The sequence below is a fragment of the Vidua chalybeata genome, chromosome 17, assembly GCF_026979565.1.
Source record: "Vidua chalybeata isolate OUT-0048 chromosome 17, bVidCha1 merged haplotype, whole genome shotgun sequence".
Classification (NCBI taxonomy): domain Eukaryota; kingdom Metazoa; phylum Chordata; class Aves; order Passeriformes; family Viduidae; genus Vidua; species Vidua chalybeata.
Window position 1 is genome coordinate 9,217,355 of NC_071546.1, and position 18,115 is coordinate 9,235,469.

The 18,115-nt window shown below is 41.7% G+C and overlaps 1 protein-coding gene across 2 annotated transcripts; it reads left to right on the forward strand.

The window, feature by feature from the left end:
• The first annotated feature begins 2,733 nt into the window (after positions 1-2,733).
• On the forward strand, positions 2,734-17,537 carry YTHDF1 (YTH N6-methyladenosine RNA binding protein F1). Of its 2 annotated transcripts, XM_053958472.1 has the most exons (5): positions 2,734-3,077; positions 3,467-3,491; positions 4,943-5,022; positions 8,882-10,408; positions 16,029-17,537. In XM_053958472.1, exons 1-5 carry the CDS (start codon positions 3,051-3,053, stop codon positions 16,053-16,055), a joined length of 1,686 nt encoding a protein of 561 aa, XP_053814447.1. In that variant the 5' UTR covers positions 2,734-3,050; the 3' UTR covers positions 16,056-17,537. The 2 variants fall into 2 exon arrangements, with proteins under 2 accessions (XP_053814447.1, XP_053814446.1); XM_053958471.1 differs by lacking the exon at positions 16,029-17,537 and having other exon boundaries at positions 8,882-10,997.
• The last annotated feature ends 578 nt before the right edge of the window (positions 17,538-18,115 follow it).

Here is an 18,115-nt window from a genome sequence, read left to right on the forward strand (position 1 = left end):
ATAAAACTAACAGCTCCTCAGAAGAGATCCTTACCCACTTGTGGCCACAGTTCCACATTCAGCCATTAGAGTACCTGTAAAGAAGAATTTGTCAGGCATTGCTGTGATTCTAATGGAGCTCATCCTACTTTATAATTGGCAGAAAATCAGCCATCAAGAATCACAGAACATCTGATTTTCCAATTAAATCCTGCTACAGTTTGGACTGTGTTTTTATTGCAGAGAATGTGCCTGGCTGCCTGAATATTGTTTGGGCAACAGGCAGAAAGATCTATTCTTGAGCTATTCACACTACAATTATCTGATTTTCTCCATACAAATTGGCTTGGAATGTGTTTATTTTGTCCCTGTATCAATAATCAATAGCAAGACTGAAAGATGAGGAAGAAAGACAACAGAGCAACCTGAAGTCACTGCAAAGGGCTGAAGGGAAAAATGCACAACAAAGTAACCAAAGACAGGCTGGCCTTACAATTCCATAGAAACCCCAGGACAGCAGCAAGAAGGAGCTGCCAAGGATGAAGATCTAGAGGGAGACAGGGGAGAATCCCTGTGCTCAGTCATTGCTCCGCTGAGCTCCTTGCCACAGCTTTCCAAGGAATTTGTCTTGCAGGGAACAGCATGTGTGATGCTGATGTCAGATGGGATCTGTTCACAGGCCACACTCTTTGCATATGATTTCCCTCCTCATGTTTTCACAAACAATGTGTCAGTGACATGAGAAACAGGAGATACAATTTCTCTGTGTGTCTGCTTTTATTTTTCACCCCAAAATGATGGAAGTGAATGCTGGATCCTTGGTTTGGGAACATTCCACAGGGGTGTGGGGTGCAGGAGGGAGATGATTCCATTATGGCAATATTTTGTTTTCTTCCATGCTCATAACAGAGAGGGCTGCATAAAATTCCTGTAAAACCTGAATTAAAAACAAGTAACAAAAACACCAACAAAAATATGCTGTAGTTTACACATGAACTCTTCTGAGATTTCAGAGAGTGTTAGTAAAGAAGAAAAAGATAAGTACAATTTTTTCTTAAACTAGAAGAACACATTTCATTCAACTAAGACAGAACCAAACTCCATGTTTCCCCTGGGATACAGTGTTACACTCCAAGAGTATCCTAAGTAATATATAAAAAAATTATTAATATTACTGTATCCATATCCTTTAACTGAGACTTTTCATCTTACTGGTTTTATTTCTAAAAGACGATGCACTTCTCAACGGATAGACAAGATCATTCTTAGCATTACCAGGAAGAAAAAAAAAAAAAAAATTCAGATTTTCCAAATGCAACAGAAAAAAAAAAATCCCACAAAGACTTAGATGTGTACATGCATGTAAATATGCGCCATGCTGCCTTTGGGTCTAACCTAACAGGTACAGCCGAAGAGCCCCCGTGCGTTGGGATGCTGAAGCAGAGAGAGCTCTAACATTCTGCCCACATGCTCTCCTGGCAAGGATGATTCATAGTCACATCGCTTCTATATCGAGATGTGAACATACACAATCACATGGACTTCGGAGCAGTGCCCATCACCCAGGCTCCCAGCCTTTCCCTTCTCCTTCTGCACACATGTTCCTCTCTCCAGCCACCCTGATCACTTTTTTGTCCTGTTTCTTGAAGCTCTGCTCTTTGGACAGACTTTCCAGCTCGCTCAGGGAGTGTCCACAGCAGGGATTTACTGACTTGCTCAATAATTACACTGAAGGCAAACAGAACTGGAACAGGCCAGCTTGGACAGGGCTTGGAGCAACCTGGTCTGGAGTGGGAGCTGTCCCTGCCCACAGCAGGGATTGGAACAAGATGATCTCTGAGGTGGCTTCCAACCCAAACCAGCCTGTGAAAATTAGTATTTTCTAGGAAAATACTAACCTGGCTTCATATCACATGCCCTAGCCTCATATAGCATGGGCCAACATAATATCGCATGGCCCGGCCTCATATCACATGGCCTGGCCTCATATCACATGGCCTGGCCTGATATAGCATGGCCCGGCCTCATATCACATGGCCTGGCCTCATATCACATGGCCCGGCCTCATATAGCATGGCCCGGCCTCATATCACATGGCCTGGCCTGATATAGCATGGCCTGGCCTGATATAGCATGGCCTGGCCTCATATCACATGGCCCAGCCTCATATAGCACGACCCGACCCAGCATAATATCGCATGGCCTGGCCTCATATTGCATGGCATGGCCTCATATAGCATGGCCCAGCATAATATCGCATGGCCCAGCATAATATCACATGGCCTGGCCTCATATCGCATGGCCCGGCCTCGTTTTGCATGGCCCAGCATAATATCGCATGGCCTGGCCTCATATCGCATGGCCCGGCCTCGTTTTGCATGGCCCAGCATAATATCGCATGGCCTGGCCTCATATCACATGGCCCGGACTCATATCACATGGCCCGGACTCATATCGCATGGCCCGGCCTCGTTTTGCATGGCCCGGCCTCATATAGCATGGCCCAGCATAATATCGCATGGCCTGGCCTCATATCACATGGCCCAGCATAATATCGCATGGCCTGGCCTCACATCGCATGGCCCATGGCCTCCCTCCCCTCAGCGCTGCCGCGCACGCGCACGAGGCGCCACCGCCCCGCGCGCTTTTCCCCCGCTCTCCGCCCCGTGCGCTCCCGGCGCGCCCCGCGCGCGCTCGCCGCTGACGTCACCGCAGCCCGGCGCCCGCCGCCATTGGAGTCGGCGGCCGCCGCTGCCCCGCTCGCTGCGGCCCCAGGCCCGGCCCGCGGGCATGTGAGAGACCGGGCCGGCACCGGCACCGGCAGCGCCACGGCTGAGCCGCGCCACCGCCGCCTGCACCGCCGTGCCCTGAGGAGGCGCCCCGAGGAGGCGCCAGGCGGCCCCTTTCCCTCCCCCTCGGCCCCGGCCCCTTCCCCGCCCGGCCGCCGCCTGAGGGGAGAGGAGGCGCCGCCGCCGCCCCTCCGCCAGGCCCCGGAGCTCCGCGCCGCGCCGAGCGGCCCTGCCTCGTCCCCCGGCGATCTCTGCTGAACCACGGGGCCCTGTGCATGAATTATGTCTGCCACAAGCGTTGACCCTCAGGTGAGTGAGTGGCGAGGCGGCCCGTGGGCGGGGGGGTTCCCGGGCCTGCGGCTGCAGGCCCCGCGAGGCTTTTCTTCTCCCCCTCGGCTGCTTTAGACCTCCATCGTTCTCCTTAAGTTCCCCCTGTGGGCACAGCGCGTTCCCGCCTCCTCCCCGGCGCCGGGGCCTTTTCTCAGGAAGGCCCGTGCTGAGTGATACGTGGAACACGCTGCTCCAGCCCTGGTCCAAACAAACCTTGAGATGCTGCTGGCCATCTTTATAAGTCTCTTCCCCGTCCTCAGAAGCTGTGGGCTTTGCAGTGCCTATGACAATATAAGCGTTTTTTCTAAAATTAACTTTTTTATTTCCCTTTTCCTTTTTTCCCGTAATCACGTGCTGTGGCTTCCCAGAGACCGAAAGGACAGGATAATAAAGGTGAGAAATCATGCTGCGATCTGGTCGCTTAAATTGTTACTGTAAGAGATCAATTACACAGGTACCTGTAGGTGAGCAGAAATGTATCGCTGTTACTGTGCATGGAAAACATCTGGGAATGGGGGAATGTGTGCTTTGTTTCAAAAATAACATCGACTGCCATTCATCCGAGCTTGCCTGCATCCCACTTACTGGATTTGCAGTGGGAAGGACTGTGTGTTGGTACTAAATAATTCTCGTGTAAGATGAAGCAATTTGCTACATAAAGTCACGAGGATGTCCCTGTACAATGTTTTTGCCTACTTTTGCACGCTCTGTGAATGCAGTTGCATTGCTGCTCTGCTGTTGGCTGAGATATTTACTTAAGCCCATAAACTTAATAATTTTGGGAACTTAAAAGATGGCTAACTTCTGATGAGATAATAGGCATTTTTACAACTCTTCTGCTTCAACTGAAATCAAATTAGTAACAAGTCATCTAAGAACTACCTTCATTCTTACTGTGATTGCTTACAAATATGTAACTGTTAAGACTTACAGAGTAGTAATATCCAACTCATAAATGCTTTTTCATACATTTTAACCTACCTTGAAAATCCAGCTCCTTCGAGCTGAAGAAACACATCTCCCTGTGTTTGTAAACACTCTTTTACCTCCCCTTGACAAACTTTGCAGAAATACTCTGCTAAATTCCCAAACTTGTTTGCTAAACACTTTATTTGGTGTAGTGTTATATTTAGTTCAGCTGTTCTGTGAAATAGGTAAATATAGCAACTACCACACCGTGTATTTGACCTTGTTTTTTCAAATTTAAAGCAAACAGGAAATTTTTTGAAGGGACCTAATAGCTGTTTTGGGTTTGTATATCATTCAGTAATGGGTTTCAAATGCTTATCAGACATTCTTTTATGCTGAAGTAGGACTTTATGGCAGATATCTTTTTTTTACAGATGAGAATGTTGAAACTTAAGTTTTCCTGAAAATATCAGGATACCAAAGCTCTTAGCAGTCTTCATTTAATAATAAAATGTAACCTCACCTCATCTTATTTTAGCCAGCTTAAGCAGTGAATTAACACACACTGGGAGAACTGTGAGTTTGTGTGTTCTAATTATTGGCCAGAACAATAGATGTTGTTTCCCAATCTTTTTTCACAAAATTGTTCTCAATAATGATTTTTTTGTTGGGAGTTAATTCACATGAGCTGTTTACTCACCCTCAGCTGTAGGATTTTTAATTACTAATATTTTCAATCTACTCAAACTTTGTTTTATGAACAGTAGTATAAAGAAAAACTATCTGGGGGGTGGGAAGTGTCATCCCTTGGTCTTTTTATGAGTCTTTCTGGTTTGCAGAAGAAGTGTGGCTTTTCCTAAAGTAGCGTAGGGTGGAGCATCACTCCTGCAATGCTGCTGCTGCTGTTATAATGTGCTGTAACCCTTTTTTTGTAGTACAAAATGGTTCGTTACATCAGAAGGACACAGTTCACGACAACGATTTTGAACCTTACCTTTCCGGGCAGTCAAATCAGGTTAGTGTCTTTTTAACTTAGTTTTTTTTTTTTTTCCTTAGGCATGCTGTTGGCACTCCATTCATAGGATTGTGTGGAGGGAGCAAATGCCTTAAATAGAGATGGAAAAAGGAATGACAGCATATTGTGTTACTTGGTGATACAACCAGCATTTGTGTTCCCAAAGCTAATATTACTCTGCATTTCCAGATGGCCACAAGTGAAAATGAAGTTGATGCTCCAAGGAGCTGGAGCTGATTCCTCCTCCCCTTGCAGGTTATTGGTGTGGCTGGACTGGAAGAGCCTGATCTTACAGTTCCTTGATAGGCCAGTTGCTTGTGGGAGTTTAAAAATTCTACTTTTGGCTCTCCTGATTTCTATTATTTCTATAATCATAGAAATTAATGTAGTTGAGATTTGGGTTGGATGCTCCTAGGTACTTTGTAGAGTTGTCCCATTTTCTACACTTCAGCAAATGTTGTTCTTTCATGTCCACTGATATATTTTAAGAATTCAAGATGTGTTACTTAAGAGTAAGGAACTGTAATGTAAACTCTCATTATAATGTACATTAAATCAACATCCATGACTAAAATACTATTATAATTGAAAGTATTCTCTGAAGTAATTTTTGTCTTCACATTCAAATCTTCAAAGGGAACAAAATTTATAGAAACTGGAGCAGCAAAAGGTTTTCATTCACAAGTATGAAACAGCATTTCAGAGAGAAACATTTACCAGAGGTAAATGATGGGATGGCGAAGTGTTACGTTTTAAAAAGGAAATTTATAATCCAGCCTGAAGCTGTCAGATGCCAGTGTTAATATTGATGACATCACTCAGCTTGCTTGCAGCATAGACCTGTCCTCCAGACTTAAAATAATTTAATGGGAGGCATTCCTTCTTTTGGAGTTAATGTACTGTGGAAGGTAGAAAAGCCTTTGTGGGGAAAAAAAGGAAGCAAAATCTTAATTTTTAATGCAGAATTAATTCTAAATGAAATTAAAGTTTTCACCTTCCTCTGATTTTTTTAAATTGTGCTTTGTCACATTTGTATGTAATTTTTAATGACTTAAAACTCAACTGTGAAATATACTGAGTGTTCACATATTAAAAATAGACCCATCTATTATAGTTTTATTCTGGGAAATTTGTCTTTGCTGTCAACAAGCCAAAGTATTAGGATTAAATAGAAAAATTGCTATGGCTGTTAGAATTTACATAATTATTATAAAAGTTTTCTTTATGGAAGGGTAGCTCCATTGACCAGTTTATTTATGCTGCAGTGAAAAATTGGCATGGCACAACAAACAATTGTGTAGGTCCTCTTACAATTTTAAGTGGAAAGTGGCAGTAGCATTAATTAGGACTGTGAGATTTTGTACTGAAGACAGCCATGTTGCTGAACAAAGCCTTATTATCCAGTTATCCAGTCAGATTTATTCAGCCCTTGAAAATTACTGTAAAGTACAGATGACTTAAAAAAAAAAGATTTGAAGCCAACTGGGTATTTAAAATAAACTTAAGAAATGCAAGCCTCAGCTGACACAATAATATATTTAACATCAAAAATCAAATGTAGGTGAGTAATATTGTGTTAAAAGTACTTTTAAGAGCAGAGGGAACTGAGTCAAGCAGACTCTTCATATACAGATTTACACTCAAGCAGGAGCATCCTCCTGTAAAGTCAGTGAGAACCAAGAGATTATTCCTATGGAACAGGGAATCACCAGCAAGGAGCATATTTTGGGGGAAAGCTGATTGTTTCCTAATTAACAGAATGGTTGAGTTGGTTTTGTTTTGGGGCTTTTAATAAAAAAGATCCAGGAGGGTGCAGAAAGGTCAAGGATATTGAAATAAATGTTCTGTTGTTGAAGGGAAGAACTTCTGTCAAGGTTTATTTTACACATTCTGGCATAAAGCCAGTTAAAATAGATTGAATGTTTGCTAAGGATGGCTGCTGCAACTTCCCTTGAATCTTGTTAGAATCCTTGTGGAGACTTTGCAGGCTGTGTGAAGAGATGACAGCTGCAGGAATTGTCTAAAATTCTTTAGCCTAAATATTTCTGAGACAAAACACTTGCTTTTCTCTAGGCTTACTCTTTTTGGTCTTAAATTCTAAACTTGTAGAATTTATGAGCATAAGTACATCAGAGAACTACTTATATCTTCTCCCTTTCATCTGCATTTGTTTTTAATTTTTTTTCTTAAATTAACACTTTAAATACAACATTCAGCCAAAGTGTCAAAGTCTTTCAGAAAAATGGGTTTTTATGCTAAATATTGATTACTTTTGCTTGGGAGCCTCAGAAAACTCAGTGTATTTTAGAGGATCATCTCATAGGAAGGTGATTTCTGTACCTCTTGTTACTGATAGAATTTGTGTGTAAATAAAGGCAGCTTGAACAGTGGCAGAGATCATTTCTTTTGAATCAATAACATTGGATTTAGGCTGTTTCAATCCCTGAAGTGTTTGCAGTACTCTGTGGAAGTCTTGGAGGCATATTGTGATATCATTCTGTGCATGAAACATAAGGCTATTGAGTTACTCTGGCTTTGGGGTATCATGGAAAAGAGGTCACTGAAAAATGAGCAGTCAAAATGATTCTGTATCAACTGGATATTAGACTTATCTTCAGCAAGGAGAGATTTTTACTTTTTTTTTTTTTTTTTAAGAAAGCTAAGAAATAATCAGATTTTTGGAAAAATGGCTGAAGTTCTGGTGCTGTTTTCCTAATTTTGCAGATACATTTTTCTTTTCAAGTTTAAAATCTAGCAGTTTGAAAGAAGAGTTCCTCTTCTTAAAATAGTCTTTATGAGTAAGGAAAGGCGAGCTGCTGTTTGACTCATTAACAGGAGATGTTGACCTTCCCACCCCCTCTCTGGTAATTATGGTTGGAGTGTCACTTTGGAAGGTCTCCAATATATGTGCTTCAAGTTGATTTGAAGAGGAATAAAACCCACTTTAGAACATCCTGGCTTTGTTCTTTTGCATTGCTGAATGTAAGAATCATATGGAATGCTTCAAAATCAGGTGCCAGCCAAGTGTTAGTGAGAGGAAAAGCTTCTCAGCTTGGTCTAAGAAGCACTTGAAGGGGAGGAAATTTCAGAGGGTGTCTTGTTGGTGTATAAATGTTTGGTCTCTTATTTCACAAGTGGGAGAGATGTCCTTTTTGGAAGGACAGTCAGGAACACTCCTGCACAGCTGTAACTTTACTGCTGAGGGAAGAAAAGACATGCAAAAAGCTGGAAAGGCTCTTTCTCCAAGAGGTTGCATGGCCTGTGTCATGTGCCCCTCTGGGCATGGATTTGTCTCTGGTGCATCAGGCCCTGTAATGTCAGTTTGTATCTCTTACCTGTGGCAAACTTGGCATGTGTGTCAGAAGTAGCCTGTGTATGTTCTACTGCTTGAGGTGTGGGTTTTTGTTGGAGACTGTTGGCCCCTCAAAACAACTCCATAATGAGGATTGTAGCATTGTTATATGTTATATGTATTGTCATATTAAGATGATTCAATCAAAAGCTTCTTCCATGTAGCAGTCTAGAAATGCTAAATATCCTTAGTTCTGTGAGCTACAAAATATAGTTAGATATGTTGCTTGCAATAATTTGGGGTGTTGGCTACTAAATAACCTGTAGTGTAAGTGAGATTACATGGTGTCAACATCTCAAGTACTAACCTCGAGGTGAGCCTCTAGTCCTGGGGTACTATAAATGCCCATATACTTCATTTTAGCCCTGAATCCTTCTTGGAATGTGAACTAAGATCTGTCATTAGAAATTACATTACCTTGTCTCCAGTGTTCTTTTCTGTTGGGTGTTGTAGCTATTTATAAATGAAGGATTTATTTATCTGGTGACTGTTTTTTCTCTTTAACAGAACAGTAGCTATCCATCAATGACTGATCCTTATCTGTCCAGTTATTATCCACCATCTATTGGGTTCCCCTATTCTCTCAGTGAAGCACCATGGTCTACAGGAGGAGATCCTCCTATCCCTTATCTCACCACCTATGGACAGCTCAGTAATGGGGATCATCATTTTATGCACGATGCCGTTTTTGGACAGCCTGGGGGTCTGGGAAATAATATCTATCAACACCGGTTTAACTTTTTCCCTGAAAATCCTGCCTTCTCAGCTTGGGGAACAAGCGGATCCCAAGGACAGCAGACACAAAGCTCAGCATATGGGAGCAGTTACAGCTACCCACCCAGTTCTCTGGGGGGTACCATTGTGGATGGACAAACAGGATTTCATAATGATACGTTAAATAAAGCTCCTGGAATGAACAGTATTGAACAGGGAATGGTTGGACTTAAGATTGGTGGAGATGTCACGACTTCTGCAGTGAAAACAGTAGGTTCTGTTGTTAACAGTGCTGGGATGACAGGCGCCCTCTCTGGGAATGGTGGATCTAATGTAAACTTGCCAGTATCTAAACCAACCTCTTGGGCTGCTATTGCCAGCAAGCCTGCAAAACCACAGCCTAAAATGAAAACAAAAACTGGACCTGTAATCGGAGGAGCGTTGCCTCCTCCCCCTATAAAGCATAATATGGACATAGGTACTTGGGACAATAAGGGTCCTGTGACAAAAGTTCCTGCCCCCCAACAGATACCTTCTCCTCAGTCTGTTCCACAGCCACAGCAACCAATTGTTCAGCCTGTTCCAGCTCAGCCTCCTCCATTGACTCAGCCACAGTATCAGACCCCTCAGCAGCCACCCCAGAACCGCTGGGTAGCTCCTCGCAACAGAAATGCAGCTTTTGGCCAAAGTGGAGGAACTGGGAACGACACCAACTCAGCTGGCAGCACCCAGCCCAACCCCGTTCCGAGTGGTGAGTCCCATCCTGTCCTTGAAAAACTGAAAGCTGCTCACAGCTATAACCCTAAAGATTTCGAATGGAACCTTAAAAATGGACGTGTGTTCATAATAAAGAGCTATTCCGAGGATGATATTCATCGTTCCATTAAGTATTCTATTTGGTGTAGTACGGAACACGGCAACAAACGCCTGGACAGCGCTTTTCGCTCCATGAACAGCAAGGGCCCGGTGTACTTGCTGTTCAGTGTCAATGGCAGTGGACACTTCTGTGGAGTAGCAGAGATGAAATCACCTGTGGACTATGGCACCAGTGCAGGTGTCTGGTCTCAGGACAAATGGAAGGGGAAATTTGATGTCAAGTGGATCTTTGTGAAGGATGTGCCCAACAACCAACTGAGACACATCAGGCTGGAGAACAATGACAACAAACCCGTTACAAACTCCCGTGATACACAGGAGGTGCCCTTAGAAAAAGCAAAACAAGTGCTTAAAATTATTGCTACTTACAAGCACACGACCTCCATCTTTGATGACTTTTCTCATTATGAAAAGCGCCAGGAAGAGGAGGAGGTGGTGCGGAAGGTAAACTTATTAAAAAATTTATTTTATACACAGATATGGGGAAAATGAAATGTGAAGGCTGCTATGGTGGAAAAATGTAAGTAGGAATTCAAAATGTTTTTAATACATCTCAACTTGATGGTTTCTTATGTGTTTAACGACACAAATCTGATGCATATTTCTTTGTGAAAGTTTCACAAGTAAATGAGTTTCAAAGCAGAAAGCTAAGCAGTAATACGGGTAAAGGACTTTATGTCCAGTTTATTGGAGTTTGATTTATTTTTTTATCTTAAAATGGTTAATAGAAAATAGTTTCTGTTTCAGAATTGGGTTCTGCAGTGATTGTCACTTAAGTTTTTTGCCTTAAATATGAGGTGTTTAAACACTGTTTGACTGGAACTGGGCTATCAAAATTGATACCTGTATTGGTATTTAAAATTTGTATATCACCTTTAAGAATAAGAAACCTGATTTTGTTTATTCAGTTTATCTCTCTGGAAAAGAAAGAGTTGCATAATATTGCTGGAACAGTGCTAGAAAGAGTGCATTTATGCTGCTGAAGTCACATGTATTATTTGGATAAATAAAGGTTTTCAGTTCCCAGGTTTAATCTGTCTACTAATTCTTGAAGTGTTGAGTGAAGATGTAGTGAGAGAAGTCTGGGCAGTAACTGCGAGAGTGTAGTAAAACTTTCCATACACTTTCATGGCTCTGTCACAAGGGATCTCTGTTTCAAGAATGCCTTTCTCTAATTAGGCAGTCTAGAAGTAATGACCTGACAAAATAATAGGTGTCAGGATGTGTAGTTGCAACTGAAGTAACACATTTCCTTGGTGTTGACAGTGTTTCCTAGACCTTTTCTGTATAGCACTGCAAATACAGCATTTGTTTGACAGGCTGGTTTAGTTTAGGGTAGCTCACACTTGTTTTAAGATGTTTTTAAAGCAAAGACTTAATGCATGTTCCTGCAGCTTAAATTTTAAAATTGCCATTTAAAAGTGTAGATAAAATTACTTTAAACTGTCTTCATAGCTTGTACCCTTAAATTACATGAGAAAAGGAGCTCAGTGACTTTAAGACTTTGTGGCTGAACTTTTCCTGTCTATGGTAGATGTGCATAGCTGACATCAGCACAGCAGGGAAGGGACAGCTTAAAATTAAAAAGTTTTTCTTGTGTACTCCCTGTGGGGTTCCACAAGGCAAAACCTAAAGGGCTTTACTTGAATGCTTCATTTCTTCAGTAGATAATTAGCAATTCAATTTTTAATGTGGCCTGCATGTTGGAGAGGTGTTCCCTTATGTAGGAGAGAGTCCTGACAAAGTGAGGCAGCCTGGGTTCCTCTGCCCAGGGTTTGTGGTGTAGCGGGGTGTGATTGGGTTTTTAATTCTGTCTCCCTGTGCTCTGCTGCCAAGGCTGGAGGGGAGAGCTGTGGGTGTTTAAGAAGTGAGAGCACAGGGTAAGTGATAACAGATCTACTCTTGCACAGATAACTCCCTGGCCTCAGCAAGATCCCAGTGGTGGCACAAACAGCAGAATTCTGTGCTTTGTGGGATCTCAGGGCTGGTGTTTGACTCTTGAGCTGATCTCATGTTGGGTTGATTTAATAAACACAACTAATTCCCACTATCTGCACAAAAATATTCTTACCCAGGTCACTGCTTGATTTTTAACAGGATCAGTTTTTTTCAAAATAATGCATTTTCCTTCCTCATTTAAAACAGAGGCTCTGGCTTGTATTACACATTCACAAAACAAACTATGAAGTCTAATTTAATATTACTTAGATTTCCCAGAATAGTTTAGAAAATGGGACACCAAAGTACACTGAGGAAGGTGCTAGAGAGCTAAAGCAGAGCAGCAGTGAAGGAATGAAAAATAAGATGCTGCTTGTCAGGTTGCACTCTATAAAACTTGATTGGAAAGTCACTATTTTTTCCCCTTCATTGATAAAATGAATTTTAGAAGTCCAGTTGATTACTAGAAGAGTTTGGTTTTTTACAGGATATACACACACCTAAAGTTCTTATTGTTAAGAAGTTTGTGCTGTTGAAGTTCAAACCATCCTGTTAACAAAGTTAATTTTCCTATGACAGTTAGTTTTGAAGAATCTTACTGCCAGTTAAAGTATCTTACGACCTAATTGACATTTTCAGATAGTTGTTTGTGTGTGTGCCATCTTAATGGGTTTAACTCATTATACTCTTGTTTAGCTGTAAGATCATTGAAATTTTGTGCTTCCATTTCACTGCTGTTGTGATTACCTGGGGGACACAATTCTTAAAAAGCCCTACATGGAGAGCTTAAATTATACAATTTCATTCATACACAAATATTTAGTAGAGAATAATAATGTAATCTGTGCAGGGCAAGCCACTGGCATTTCAGCTCTTTAGCTGGTTCCAGTGTGTTGCTAACCAGCATTTCCATGGCTGCTGTGTGCAGAGCCAGCTCCAGCTTGTGCTGCTGAGTTTAACTGATGTAGGAGCCTCAGTGTCTGTGCCAAGTCATCCAGTGAGGCTTTGGCAGGTACAGTGCTGGATGAAATTCTTTCAAGTGCCAAAGGTTCATTGCTGTGCAGCATTGCTGAAAGAGGGTATCCCTCCAGAATTGGGAGATAATTGCTGCGATATAAGTCCAGCTTTTGATTTGCTACACTGAAATACTTAAACCCAATCTGGTGACTCAGAACCTGGGAGAGGATTGGGGTCTGGAATGAAATAGCAAAACAGTGAGTAGCATGAATTCTTACCTGACCCTCACAGCCTTTTTCAGTCGGTTCCAGAGCTGCTGCAGTGCCCACAAAGAGCTACTTCTGTCATCAAAGCTCATGCTCTGAAATCTTTAAAAAAGTTGTGATGTGTGAGAGAGCTTCTTTTAAAAAAGAAAATAGAGTATAATGTCGCATTAGTTATTAATATTTCCTAAAAGCATGCCATCAGAGCCATAACAAAGTTGTCTTCCAAAGTTTAAAGGCAACCTCGTTGCAGATCTTGGTACTTTACAGGTGACAGATGAGCTGTCAGCAGCTCGTGCTCCTGGATCTGTACCAAAGCAGATGGTCCCAGTTGCTGTACTGGGCTGCTGTGCTGTCAGCTCTGATCTAGGCAAGGCTCTCAGCTCTACACCTTGGTGTTGTCTTGGCAGAGCTGCACAGTCTCAGAAAGCTCCTGAATCACCAAGATTACCAGTTCTGCTTCAGGTGATTAAATACTGAAAAGTGTTGGCTGGTGCATGTTGGTACTTGGAAATACTCATTTTCTCCTAGCACTGGGTGATGCCTTTCAGTGATGAGCTTTCTGTGAACACAATCACAGAACTTAAAAGGATGGAATATTGTCCTTCCTCCAAAGCTCTAGTTAAAAAACATGTTTTAAGATTAATACCATGTTCCTGAGATAAAGAAAACATTTCTGGTTTTGTGTCTGAAGATGAATGCTTTGATCCCACTCACTTTAACCAAGTTTAGTAGGAAAGTTGAAGCTGCTTTAGCCTGAGGTGAAGAGAAAAGAAGTTTGACAGGGATGAGTGTCTCCAAGGTGGAAATCTCTGCAAGTTTTGTGGAAACCCATTTTCCCTGTGTCTGAAGACCATACAGATTAGTGTCCTGAAGGAGAAGTGTGCAGCTAGAGCTCTCCTGTGAGATATCAAGAGTATTCCACTGGAGAAGAGAAGGTGAAGGCTCCGGATCTTCAGAACCAAAATGAGCACAGCTTTGTTAGCTGCTTACAAAACTGTTTGTTCTTGCTTGCAGTAGTGCTAAGTAGCAGTAAGGAAGAGAATTTGAGAGTTAGAGCTTCTAAAAAGCAGCCATGCTCAAGAGCACGAAGAATTGTTGCATCAGTTTATGTGGTTTCAGACATTTGTAAAGAGGAAGACTCAGATTAGCCCCCAAGAGAGAAAGCAGAAAGCAAGGTAGGAGGAACTGCTTGGGAACTTGATCAGTAAAGAGCACTTTTTACTGAATTACAGAGTCTGAGCTGAGTTTCTGAATGCTATGAGCACTTCAGGTAGAGGTCTCAGGTGCTAGCCTGCCTCTTTTTATGTGGGGCTAGTCCATGAGAATGGAAAGCTTCCATTTCTAAAGAAAGTGGAATTAGGGAGGTCAGTGGATGACTACACAGAAAACTGAAAATAAGTTACATAAGTTACATGAGGTGGCAATGGGAAAGAGGGGCCTCATGAACATGGTAGGGCTGTAAAGGGGATGTGCCACCTTGGAAATGGAAGTTGGAAAAAGGATGAAACAATTACTCTTTTTGGAAGCCTGAAAATGGAGTTGTTGTGATTCAGTTTTAGATACTTTGTAACCACCTTTTGTTTGAAATGTCAGGCAGACATAAGCTCTTTTTATTAACAACATGTAATGTTCTGATACTCTGCCATTAGGAAATGGCTTTTGCTGATAATTCATCATAGTCAAGTGGTAAAAGACAGGAGGAATATAGATTTTTATAATAAATTCTACCACTTTACACAGCTTGTTTTGTTGATTTGGTAAAACAACTCTGAGATGAACTTTATACAGAATGAGTCCACAGGACAAAATATGAAGGTGTTAGTTCAGGAATTGGCTGGTGGGTGGTGCTTGGGCTAGTTCACAGTTTCCTTTGGAACCGAATTTGGTGCCGTGTTGATGCATTTAAGTGCAGAGTCAAGTCTTTCCATGCCAGTTCTGTACTGTAAGCAGCAAAAATGGGAAGGCTGAGCCCTTTCAGTGTGCACTGGTGCCCTAGCTGGAGGGTGCACAGGACTGACACAGCAGCCTGGTTCTGTCCTGCTGTCATTGCATGTTCTGCACTTGTGGGGTTCCTGGAACTCTTGAGTGCAGAAGCGCCCTGTTCTGCTGGGCACTGCTCAGGTGTCTCTGGAGCCCTGCTGGGAAAGCACAGGGTCACTGATGTGGAGCTCACCTGCAGGCAGCCCCCAGCTGTATCCCTTAGGTGACCTTTACTGGCTTCAGTACTTGTGGTTAGCAGGAACTTGGGGGAAAGGCTCAAAGACCCTCCCAGCAGCACTTTGGGACACCCTTGGGTTGGTCAGTCCAGCTGCGCTGGGTTTTATCAGACTGTGTAGAAGCACAAAACTTTCCTTCTACCTGATATTGTTTCTATCTCTCACCCCCAGGTATTTCCCAGTGCTTCCCAGAATAGTTGAACCAGTAGAAAGAATTAGGGACAGAATTTGTCGACAGCTCAAATCCCTGCTTTTACTGAATGTGACTAAACTCCAAAGTCATTAGAGTGCTTCAAAATGAGACCAGTTCTGTGGAGTTCACTAATCTGCCATCTGCTTTCTGCTCGTGTATTGGTTGTGCTACTACTGCAGTAGCTAAAATAATCCAGAAAGTAGAATATTGCAGATGCTGGTTCTCCTTAGGAGTATTGATATTTCATACCTTTCTCTCTCTGTGACCTTGGTTTAAAGTGACTGCAGGTATTCATCCAGATGTTCCACCTGAGACTGCACTTTAAAACATTAAATTATCAAGTCCTTGGGTTTGTTGGGTATGAACAGTATATTGATAAAATGTAGCAGCGTTGTTTTAAGTGTGTAATTATCTGGGATCACATTAGTTCTGTTAAACTACTAAAAACTCTGCTTGTTCCTTTGACTAAAATCTTAACTTTTTTCTCTTTGCAGGAACGTCAGAATCGAAACAAACAATAAGAATAAACATAAACAGTTTGATATATATACTAGAACTGATATTAGATTCGACTATGAGAAACAAAATTAAGTATAACTGGTGCTGTAATCCTGGCATCAGGACAAACTAAAGCTTTCAGTTCCAATATATCTTCTCGTGCAGGGGAAATTAAGTTGTTGCATCTTTAAGTACATTGTAGTTTATTTTTGCCCAAGTGGATCTGCATTAATTTGTATCTTTTTTCTATGTAAAATTCTGTAGAAATCATTAATAAAGGTGTGTCTGTTTTTATTTTTTTAAGTTGGTAAACAGTTATATTAACCTAATGTGGACCTATACATGAGCATACTAAAGTGTCAGTGCTTCCCAAAGACTTTATTTTGGCACGAATTATGTTCCTAGCCAGATATAGAGATTATGGAGAATACATGACAAATCTTCCTTTATCCTCCTCCCAATCCCTTTTTCTTCATGGCAGAAGTAAGAAACCATGCATTGATATTTTTTTCATCATTAAAAAAAAAAAAACCTCGTAAGATACTGCACTTCAGAATTTTAAAATTAAAAACCCCCTAAATTTCTGATCACTTTGTGCAGCTGCTCTGCCTCTTTATTTATCTGTACAATTACTCTTTTAAAACTGCTGATGCGCCATGTTGGTTTTTTCTGTCTAGTAGAAAATCAAATTGTCAGTGGAATTGTTTCTCTGGAAAATATTTCCCTTTCACATTCTGTTAACCAGTGCTTCAGTGTGCATCTGTTATTCCATATCCTGCCGAGGGTGAGCAAGATGCTTTCTCTCAGCCATAATTCTGCTTTACGGTTTTTGTAGCTTAATTAAATAATAATGTGATGCTATCAACATTGCAGGGGTTTTAAACAATGTGTTTAAACCTGTTTCAGCTTTCAGGTGTTATTAGTTAATTGCAGATCATTTTTAATCCTTCCCTTCATTACTCTCTCCCAACCCCCCCCCCAAATCCTAATGCCATTTAAAGTTTTTATACCAATAATGCTGAGCTTTAACGTAGGAACTAATAGTACGGATAATATGATGGATTATGCCTCAGATGTTTAAAATTGACAGTGTGTTTGTCTAATTTTTTTTTTCTGTTGGATGAGTAAAAAAACCTGTTTTAAGAAATTGAATTTGCTGTCATGTTTTTGTGGAGTGAGGGGACCGTCGGAGAACCTGTCACCAACTGGAGTTCCAGTTAAGCATGGAAATGGTGCTCATGTCCGCTGCTCTAGCACACTGAATCTGCACGTGTTTATTGTAGAGGATCTTTTACTATATTAGAAAGCAAGTATCTTCTGAATACTATTTACTCCAAAAGGACCTCCAATTTAAATAAAGTTTAATCTGTATCATTTAGACTTGTATTTAGAACGTATAACTCTGTCTCTGGACTGTTACTGCCTGTAAGGAGTAATGGACAGCATCAGATTAACTTTTTCCTCTAGGAGAATACAAGCCTTAATAAACAATACATATTTAGCAAGCTTGATGTCATTTTCATTTTTTCCCTACACTCAGTTGTCTTCCTTTGTTCCAGTCATGCTTTGTGCTGATTCCTCAATTAAATCTAACTTGAGAAGTGGTTCAATTAACTCAGGTATTTGCTCTCAGCACACCTGAACGGTTTCACAGGACTCTACAGAGCACATACAGCTCCCGTTCTTCAGAGGACCTGCATCCATTGCAGTGGCTGTCACTTGCGCTTCCCTTTCTCCTGGTACGGTGGAGAAGCTGAGGAGAGGACTGGAAGTTGTGCTGCATCCTTGAGGAGGCAGCAGCACAGCCTTGGGTCACCAGGGTGAGAAAAGAACTTCCCAAATCCAGTAACGCCCTGACCGGTTTTGTTCCCAGCACTTGGCTGTGCTTCCCAGCCCTAACTGCAGTCATTTGCTTTGATATATTTTTTTAACTGACTTATTGAAGCAATTGTGCATTTTATGAAGGTGTTGCCATCCAATAAAAGCTGCTGCTGTTAGTTTCAGTTGTTACATCAGAACACTTCCATTGGTGATTCTAGGGTCAAAAAGAATGCTGCATCTGGACCCTGAAAAGTTAATTGGA